The sequence below is a fragment of the Lactuca saligna genome, chromosome 2 (assembly GCF_052625555.1).
Source record: "Lactuca saligna cultivar CGN05327 chromosome 2, ASM5262555v1, whole genome shotgun sequence".
Lineage (NCBI taxonomy): Eukaryota > Viridiplantae > Streptophyta > Magnoliopsida > Asterales > Asteraceae > Lactuca > Lactuca saligna.
Window position 1 is genome coordinate 125,830,242 of NC_136418.1, and position 10,068 is coordinate 125,840,309.

Here is a 10,068-nt window from a genome sequence, read left to right on the forward strand (position 1 = left end):
TAATAATATATAATTTGCTCTGTCATTTATATTTTAATTGTAGGCAAAATGACTTAAGAAACCATCGAAATTTCAAATTCGTTCGGAAAAAACCATTCAAGTATTACATGTTAAAAAAACACTATCAAATTAAGATATATGTTCAAAAAACACCAACGAAGTACATGTTCTATTAAAAAAAACACCAATCTTGAGTGGATTCGGACACAATTCAAAGTAGCAAAAGAATTATTTTAAACAAAATTCTAAAGTATTTTCTCAAAATCGACACAACTTTAGAAATGATCTATTATAAAGAATTATAAAAACAATTTCCATCTAATACAAAATTACAAAATGGTTTCGATTTTGAGAAAATACTTTAGAAATTGGTCCAAATAGCCTAAATGTCACATAAATTGACATAGAGATGCCATTTCTCATATTTTAAATTTTTACTATTCATTGACATGGTTTTATAAGTAGTAATCAAGTTGTAAAATGTTATACACAGAATGGTAATTGTAATTTATCAAATCATAGCAAATATGTGTAATAAAATTTATCTTAAATTAACATATACATACATATAGAAAGATAGAGATCTTTCAAAAAAAAAAAAAAAAAAAACTATTTCCCTATCCTTTGTGCCAAAAAATAGTCCAAAAACTCATTTTTCCAAAAATAACAAATGAGTCTTCATATAGGGTTATGAGAATCGTCCTTACTTCGTATGACTTCTGTGTATTCAACATTTTCAAAAATATATAAACTCTAAAAGTTTTACCATTTCCTCTTTATGAATATTTCAGAAACGCGCTCAGGAAATCTATAAAAATGGCTGATGATCAAAACTCGATTAAATAATTTTTATGTTTTATATGCTCGTATAATGGTTTTTTGTTAAACACCCATGAAGAATGAGTATGGCAAAAACTATGGTAGTGTTTTCTAAAGCCTCATTCCTTGAGTTTTACTCTTCATCAATAATCAAAGTAACTAATGATATCAGATTACCAAAGGGAAATTGTCATAAAAACCATTAACTTTTCCAAAAAGTGTCGGTTTACCATTGGATGAGTTTTGGTGGTAATAAAGTCGAATACTTTCACTAAATGTTTCAGATATCTCATTTAAGAGGTTGCACCCTTACTAGCTGGTTACCCATGTGCTGATTTAACACTTAATTGAGGAGTTGGCACGGACGTTACGTCCGTTTACTTGGATCAGTGTACCCATCATCTTACCTCACCCTTTTGCATGTAAACGTACACTTTCTCATAATCCTTTAGAAAATCGACATCATTCATCGCAAATTTAGGGCTTTTTGAAGAATATTAGGTTATTGGGAGAAGAAGATTAGGTTATTGGAGAGTCGATTTCACAGGGTATGCGTAATTTTTTTGAAGATTATGTTATTATAGTTGTTTGTTCTTCAGAGGTTAACGAATAACGATAATGTGTGTTTTTTTCAGGTTGTTTTGATGGATTGGGATTCAGAAGACGAAGGCAACATAGACCCATTTTTTGGTTAAAAACCGGTAAAATGATTATTTCTAAACGGTAATAACAACCATATTAGTCTAATACGCACAAAACAAATCTTAATGACCCAGTAAGGATAAACTGGAAACCTTATTAACCTCCTAACTCATTATCCCCAAAAAAAATCATGTGAGTGGTCAATGGGCCATGACTCCATGATTATTTTTGGAAAAAATGTTTGTGTTTAGTTTTACACAAAAATGAATTTTTTTGGCAAAATATGTATGGATATAGGTTTATCGTAAAAATAAAATTTGTTTGTTGACTTCCTCTGAAAGCAGTGGAGGGTGGTTATGGCACTCGGTTGGTCGGCGTCAGACAAACTGAAAATCCAAGTGAGTGCTGCGCACAGCGAAAATTCATCATACCATATCATTATCAACAACCTCAACTTCTCATTATTCTAAGCTCCATAAACCTCACTTCCAATCTTTCTCAAAAACCCAGATCTGAATTAGTGGATTCCACAAGTTTTGTCGATCCATTTCACTTTTCAACCTCCATTCTCGCTCTAAGCCTTAAGCTCCGGCTTTGTTCGTGAACATTTGTCGTCGTTCAAGGTACTATCTCTCTTTCTTCCTTATATAATCTCATTTCTCGATTATCACCATTGTAGTTGATGGATCTGCACAAAAACCTTAAGCCAGTTCCATGCCCCTGGAATTGGAGTTCCCTAACACACTCACAAATATTCGAACTTGGTTGTAACTCATGACAAACTGCAATAAAACTGGATTATGAACGCAATTGTGAGCATCCTAAGATCTAGGGCATCCTTCGTTGTGAACATATTGCTTAGCTAGTACCTAATTTGATGTCTGATAAACGTACATGGCATGGGTCTGAACCCTAATTTTGAAATTGCATACATGTTGACTTTCTGGAAGGGTTTCTGAAAACGAGTTATCAAATTTCAGATAGATTGGGATTGGATTATACAGGAACAATGCAAATGCCAAAATCCAGATTAAACTTATCAACACAAGAAGCATTGTCGACATCCCCAAGAGCAAGGGAGGTTGAAGGTCCTTCAAGATGGAGTGAATACTTGAATCAAGAAATGGGCACTCCAATGCCTTCTAGAACCTCCCGGAATAATGGATCAGAAGTATCATTCCAGCTTCCTGGAGTATCTCATAAGGGATTAAATGTTCAATGGGTATATCAACTTACCCAAGTTGCACAAGGATTAATGGCCAAAATCTATAGATTGAATCAAATCCTGGATTATCCAGATTCAGTAAATCATGTATTTTCTGAAGCATTTTGGAAAGCAGGTGTCTTCCCAAATTGCCCAAAGATTTGTATCCTCCTTTCAAAGAAGTTTCCAGAACATCATAGTAAATTGCAACTTGAACGTGTAAGTATTTCTGTATTTGATTATTTCTTGGGTTTCATTCTAATTCTTCCATTAATTTCTAAGAAACATAAACTCGATAATTAACTTTTTTAGGTTGATAAAGTTGCTTTGGATGCTTTAAATGATCAAGCTGAAGTTCACTTACAAAGCTTGGAGCCATGGATTCAGGTGTGGAGTTTACTCTTAATCTCTTATATCTCCATTGTTAATCACATTCAAGAAATGTGAAAAATGGTTTTATATTCTTTGATAAATGGATAAAATTTTGTAGCTACTACTTGATATTGTGGCATTCAGAGAACAGGCTTTGCGACTCATATTGGATCTTAGCAGCACTGTTATTACCCTGTTGGTGAGTGCTTCTATATATTTTATGCTTTTTATGCAAATTAACTTTTTATATTTCTAAATTCTAATTTTATTTTTTGCAGCCACATCAGAACTCTCTTATCTTACATGCATTTATGGACCTCTTTTGTTCATTTGTTCGTGTCAATCTCTTTGCTGAGAAGGCAAGTCTATAGGCCATGTATGATAATCTATGTTTTTTATTATTGTTTATAACTTTTTATATATTGTTTTTCCAATTCCATATCTTATAGGTATCAAAAATTACATGATGATGCATACTAATTTTCATTTTTCATTTACTATTTGATTACAGTTACCAAGGAAAATGATGATCCAGATGTACAACCTTTTCCATGCTATTTTGAGAAATGACAGAGACTGTGATTTTTATTATAGGTATTCATTATGTGTTTAAATTCATACACTTTAGGATATATATATAAATATTTATCCACCTATTATATCTTTTCATGGAATTACAGATTGGTTCAATTCATAGATGCATATGATCCACCATTAAAAGGGTTACATGAAGATCTGAATTTTGTTAGTCCTCGGATTGGAGAGGTCATTTTCGTTTCTTGATTATGAATATCTTCTAGAACTTTCTAGAAACTAAATTACAATTTGTCCACTAAACCCATTTTTTTTTCAGGTTCTAGAAGCTGTGGGTCCCATTATATTTTTGTCTACAGATACACGAAAGCTTAGAAACGAGGGTTTTCTTAGCCCCTTTCATCCCAGATATCCTGACATTCTCACAAACTCTGCACATCCAATGGTGCACAATATATATTTTTTTACTTTTACTTTAAAAAAAACTATATACTTCCTTTATAAAAATCATAATGATTTATTCTTTTTTCTTTGTTTACAGAGAGCTCAAGATTTGGCAAATGTAACTTCTTATAGAGAATGGGCACTGTTTGGCTATCTTGTTTGTCCTGATGAGCTTCTTAGAGTAACCAGCATTGATATTGCTATGGTAAAAAATATAAATACAATTCCTAAATTTTTATAAACTTAATAATTTTCTTGTTTACATTAATCATGTTTACAGGTTGTATTGAAGGAAAATCTAGTTCTTACTTTATATAGAGACGAGGTAATTAATCTCTAAATGATAGTTGATAATTTTTTGTTTGAGGAAATTAATATATATATTTTTTATATTCTTGAAATGTAGTATATATTGTTGCATGAGGATTATCAGTTATATGTAATGCCACGAATATTGGAATCAAAGAAAATGGCAAAATCAGGGCGTACAAAGCAAAAAGAAGCTGATTTGGAATATAGTGTTGCAAAGCAAGTTGAGAAAATGATAAGGTATTATTATTAACATGGGAATTATATTAATCAATCTGATCAATTTAATTAATAATTGTTGTTTGTATGTTTTATTTAGTGAAGTGCATGATCAAGCAATTTTATCATGTGATGCAATTCATCATGAGAGGAGAATATTATTAAAACAAGAGATTGGAAGAATGGTTTTGTTTTTCACTGATCAACCGAGTTTATTAGCTCCTAATATTCAGGTTTATTATAATTAAACACACACTACAATCTATATTTTTCAATGATATAATATAACTATTAACCTTTTTTTTTAATAAATATTTGTAATATAGATGGTATTTTCTGCATTGGCATTGGCTCAAAGTGAAGTGATATGGTATTTTCAACATGTTGGAATTAATTCATCAAAATCCAAAACCAATCGTATAGTTGCTGTAGACATAGTAAGTGATAAATTATTCTTTTTTCTACATATATATATTTTTATAATATTAATTAACAAGTTTGACTTGTCAACATGTGTAGAATGCAAATGATCCCACAATAGGATTCTTGTTGGATGGAATGGATCACCTTTGCTGTCTAGTACGCAAATACATTGCAGGTGAGGGTTTTTATAAAATGTTTAATTACCTTTTTACCCTTGAGGTGAAGGTTTAAATATTTACACAATATTTTTACAGCTGTGAGAGGGTATGGTTTATCCTACCTGTCATCTTCAGCGGGCCGCATCCGCTTCCTCCTGAATACACCTGGCATGGTGGCTCTTGACCTGGACACCACTCTTAAAGGACTTTTCCAAAAAATCGTTGACCATCTTGAAAATATTCCAAAACCACAGGGTGAAAATATCTCTGCAATTACATGTGATCTATCAGTAAGTAGTAGTAATCTTTAATTTTAATCCATTCAAGTTTTGTTATTATTTATTCATTTATAGTCATGTTTATGATGTATAAAAAAAAAATTGAATAAACAGGAATTACGTAAAGACTGGTTATCGATTTTAATGATTGTTACATCTGCACGATCTTCAATTAACATAAGACATTTGGAGAAAGCAACAGTGTCTACTGGAAAAGAAGGCTTGTTATCTGAAGGGAATGCTCTATACAATTGGTCAAGGTGCTCAAAGTTTATATTTAAATTTATTTATTTATTTTTTTTTTAACTCACTTGTATACATACCTAATATATAATTTTAATTCTTATATGAATGGCAGATGTGTTGATGAACTTGAATCTCAGCTTTCAAAACATGGGAGTTTGAAAAGGCTTTATTTCTACCATCAACATCTTACAACTGTATGTTTTAGGTTTTATTTTAGTTTATTTATGCTAGTTTTGAGAATTTGTAAATAAAAATATATTTTTGATAAATATGGAAAAACAGGTTTTCAGGAATACCATGTTTGGACCTGAAGGACGCCCCCAACATTGCTGTGCATGGCTTGGTGTTGCTAGCAGCTTTCCTGAATGTGCTTCTACAATTGTTCCAGAAGAGGTAATTCATAAATTTTAAATTAAATTACATTTTCGGTCCCCGGGTTTACCTGGTTTTGTCGATTTTGATCCCAAAATCTTTTCTCTTTCAGTTTTGGTCCCAAAAAAGTTTTCATTTGCGATTTTGGTCATTTTTTGAGGTTCTTGTAACGTTTTTTGTTCTTGTTCCAAGTAAAATGACAACTTTTGGTCCCAAAAGTATTTAACAGCGACCAAAAACCTCAAATAAGGACCAAAAGTGTAACTTACTCTAAATTTTATGCGTGCTTTTTAGTTTTTATCAATATCTTTTGAAGGGCAATTTACTGAATATTGATTGGTTGATACAGTTAACTAGAATTGGTCGAGATGCTGTTTTATATGTTGAGTCACTCATTGAGTCAATCATGGGAGGATTGGAAGGCCTAATCAACATTCTTGATTCTGAAGGAGGTTTTGGCTCTTTGGAGACACAGGTTCTTACTCTTTTTTCAATTTCCTTAAAAACTTAACAAATTCATGTATTAAATTTGATAAACCTAACTTATTATTTCTTTTTTTTAAAAAAATCTCAGCTTCTTCCAGAACAAGCAGCAATTCTAATGAACTTGACATCCAGACTTTCTATTCCTTCAGCAAAATCCCCAAGGGTATCTGGTATACATTTGCCAGGCTATGAAAGCTACCCTGAAAATAATAATTCCATTAAAATGTAACATTCCTGATCCCTCAACATTATAACTTGTTACATTTTGTTATCTCTTCCCCCAAAATTAAAATTCACACACAACATTATTTATGTGTTTATAGGTTAGAAGCTGCCATGCAGAGGTTAACAAATCTTTGCTCAGTTTTGAATGACATGGAGCCTATCTGTGTTCTAAATCATGTATTCGTCTTGAGAGAGGTAATGATAATCCAAATAAATGTATTTATTTTTAATGAGACATAAAACAAAACTAATATTTTACTATTTCATCTTATGACATTTTGAAACACAGTACATGAGAGAATGCATCCTAGGAAACTTCAGAAGGCGTCTACACACCGTATTAAAATCAGACACAGATCTTCAACGCCCCACAGTTCTCGAATCCCTAATCCGTAGACACGTCAGCATAGTCCTAATGGCGGAACAGCATATGAGCATGGACCTCACACAGGGGATTCGAGAAGTTTTGTTAACCGAATCCTTCACGGGTCCCGTTTCATCTCTCCACACATTCGATAAACCCAATAACGATCAACAAACGGGATCCGCAATCGAAGCTGTCTGCAATTGGTACATTGAAAACATAGTAAAAGATATCTCAGGAGCAGGAATCCTGTACGCGCCACTCCACAGATGCTTCAAAAGCGCACGCCCAGTTGGCGGGTATTTCGCGGAAGCTGTTACAGATCTCAAGGAATTACACGCGTTCGTTAGGATATTCGGTGGATACGGAGTCGACAGGCTGGACAGAATGCTAAAAGAACACACAGCCGCCCTTTTGAACTGTGTTGACTCGTCTCTTAGGGCAAATCGGGAATCTCTAGAAGCGGTTTCGGGCAGCATTCTCTCGGGTGACCGGATCGAGCGGGAAGCGAATGTGAGACAGATAATCGATGTGGAGACGGTGATTGGGTTCTGTATTCAGGCCGGGCAGGCGATTGCGTTTGACGCGTTGCTGGCGGAAGCTTCCGGGGCGGTGCTTCTAGAAGGTGCACCCTTGATTCATTCGTTGTTGGCGGGAGTTGCAGGGAATTTACCGGTGGAGGTGCCGGAGAAACGGGTGGTTAGGCGGATGAGGAGGGTGGCGAATGGTGTTGGGGTGGTGGTGGATCATGATTCCGAGTGGGTGAGGGAGATTTTGGAGGAGGTCGGTGGTGGGAGTGATGCTTCGTGGAGTTTGTTGGCTTATTTGTTTTCCACTTTTATGACTTCGAGTATTTGGAATACTACTGCTTTTAATGTTGAGACAGGTGGCTTCAATACAAATGTTCACTGTTTAGCAAGGTAATATTAAAATTTTAATATATTAACCTATTTGTTTATTATATACTATTATTTATAATGACACTTTGATTTACAGGTGTATTTCTGCTGTGATTGCGGGAAGTGAGCTAGTTAGGGTTCAAAGAGAACATCAACAGAGACAGTTATATTCAAATGGCCATGCTGGCGACACGGTGGAATCGGAAACGCCAGATCAGCAGTCTGTCGAATCAAACATAAAATCCACAATGCATCTCTTTGTCAAAATCTCTGCGGGAATTGCACTCGATTCCTGGAACGAAATCGACAGGTTATTAATACTAATAGTATGAACCATGACTTTTTTGGACTGAATGAAAGTAAATGACCATTTTACCCTTGTATCTACAGGTCTCATTTGGTAGCAAAGCTAATCTTCTTAGACCAATTATGTTCAATCTCTCCATACCTACCACGGACTTCACTCGAGCAACACGTCCCATACGCAATCCTTCGTTCCATTTACAGTCAATACTACGGAAACACTCATTCCAATCCGATGTCACTACTAAGCATGTCCCCACGGAGCTCCCCGGCTCTATCAATGGGACATTCCTCTCCGGCTGTCCGGAATCCGTATGGTGATTCCACCCCTCAATCGGGACAAGATTCTGGTTACTTCAATGATAATGACAAGGGGCATGGAAAAGGAAACGATCATAAACATCGGAATGGAAGACGTTCGGGTCCATTGGATTATAGTTCGAGTCAGAAACTGAAGAATGAAGGGTCGACATCGGGAAGCAGAGGCCCGAGTCCACTCCCGAGATTTGCGGTTTCGAGATCGGGTCCCATATCGTACAAATAGACGGGTTGGAGTGTATTGTAGTGGAAATTCATGAATGTGTTGTCTTGGTGTTGAGCTTTTACTATGAATTGACAATTGATGAGTTTGTTTTTATTGTTGATCAATGCTTTTTCCCTACTATTTGAAAGCCATCGTTATCTTTAGATTTGGGAGTAGATTGTATCGGCTTTGGAGAAGTGGTAGTAACTAGTAACTAGTAACCATATGATTGGGACAAGAGGAATGGTCATGTCCAAAGATTTTGCATTGATCACACCTCTTTGGATGACCACACGTATTTAGAGGTGATGCTGATGGCTTTGATTTTGATTTCTCCTTTTCCAAGCATCCTTAGCCAACAAATCATTAAGGATACGTGCATAAACCGTCATACCCACACCTCTTTCACAAATAGAAGTAGTGAAAGAATCAAAGTGAAGGGGGGTTATCGAGATTATTTGCTATAAGGCTTACATGTTCATTGTTGAACAATTGTAGTGGTGCACGATTGTTTCAAGCATCCTTGTCCGACGTTCCATAAAGTTGAAAGTAGAGGTGGACAAAGTGATTTTTTTTTCCTGATTCGTACCGATCGTTAGAATTTAAATGTTTAGAATAATAATAACTTGGATAATCTCTTCATATTTGGAAATCACTTTCCGAAATCTGTAATTCGACCATTATTCTTAGGGTTACATGAATGCAGATTCATGAGACAATCCAAGAGATCGAATCATATTACATGACTAATTTGATTTACAAATACAAAATACATTGATTGTGTTATGTGTTCTTCGCAACAATTTGCAAGCATAGAGAAGAATACGATTTTCGGTTGCTAAACTTGGTAAAACTTTGCATGCTTTAACCATCTTCCATTTTGTACATGGAAAATGACGGTTTAAAATGGTGGTTATAGGACAAAATAATGCTTAATAATAGTTATAAGCTATGCAGTCAATAGCGGCGTTATAGCAGCGGAGGTAAAGAAATGCTATTTTGAAATAGCGATTTAGGATAGCTGTGCTGCTGCGATTTACCTCTATTTACCGCGATTATGGTCATTTTTATAGCGGCGCTATAACCGCTATTTGAATAAATTCCATTTTTGGGCTATTTTACTTAAAAAAACATTCTTTGTGCCGTTCCATTCAATAAAATTGTTATTTCTTAGCCTAAACCAAAACTTTTGTGTTATTTCTTTGCCCAAAGCAAAACTTTTGTGTCATTCCATTGGATAAAATTGTA

The 10,068-nt window shown here is 34.6% G+C and overlaps 1 protein-coding gene across 5 annotated transcripts; it reads left to right on the forward strand.

The window, feature by feature from the left end:
• The first annotated feature begins 1,782 nt into the window (after positions 1 to 1,782).
• On the forward strand, positions 1,783 to 8,961 carry GRL (transcription activator). Of its 5 annotated transcripts, XM_078980101.1 has the most exons (24): positions 1,784 to 2,084; positions 2,442 to 2,884; positions 2,978 to 3,052; positions 3,156 to 3,236; positions 3,316 to 3,396; positions 3,549 to 3,631; positions 3,718 to 3,802; positions 3,891 to 4,016; positions 4,113 to 4,220; positions 4,296 to 4,340; positions 4,422 to 4,564; positions 4,644 to 4,776; positions 4,870 to 4,980; positions 5,063 to 5,141; positions 5,221 to 5,414; positions 5,517 to 5,662; positions 5,761 to 5,842; positions 5,931 to 6,041; positions 6,370 to 6,495; positions 6,595 to 6,731; positions 6,830 to 6,926; positions 7,021 to 8,015; positions 8,092 to 8,304; positions 8,385 to 8,961. In XM_078980101.1, exons 2-24 carry the CDS (start codon positions 2,471 to 2,473, stop codon positions 8,839 to 8,841), a joined length of 4,122 nt encoding a protein of 1,373 aa, XP_078836227.1. In that variant the 5' UTR covers positions 1,784 to 2,084; positions 2,442 to 2,470; the 3' UTR covers positions 8,842 to 8,961. The 5 variants fall into 5 exon arrangements, with proteins under 5 accessions (XP_078836223.1, XP_078836224.1, XP_078836225.1 ...); XM_078980097.1 differs by having other exon boundaries at positions 1,783 to 2,084; positions 3,891 to 4,220; XM_078980098.1 differs by having other exon boundaries at positions 1,783 to 2,084; positions 2,446 to 2,884; positions 3,891 to 4,220.
• Positions 8,962 to 10,068: the final 1,107 nt, after the last annotated feature.

Bases quoted from the DNA above. Each gene is read 5' to 3' on its own strand.
- GRL (XM_078980097.1), top strand. From the start codon at position 2,471: ATGCAAATGCCAAAATCCAGATTAAACTTATCAACACAAGAAGCATTG. The intron at 3,803-3,890 runs GTCATTTTCGTT...TTTTTTTTTCAG, and splicing joins TTAGTCCTCGGATTGGAGAG to GTTCTAGAAGCTGTGGGTCC. The intron at 4,777-4,869 runs GTTTATTATAAT...TTTGTAATATAG, and splicing joins TATTAGCTCCTAATATTCAG to ATGGTATTTTCTGCATTGGC.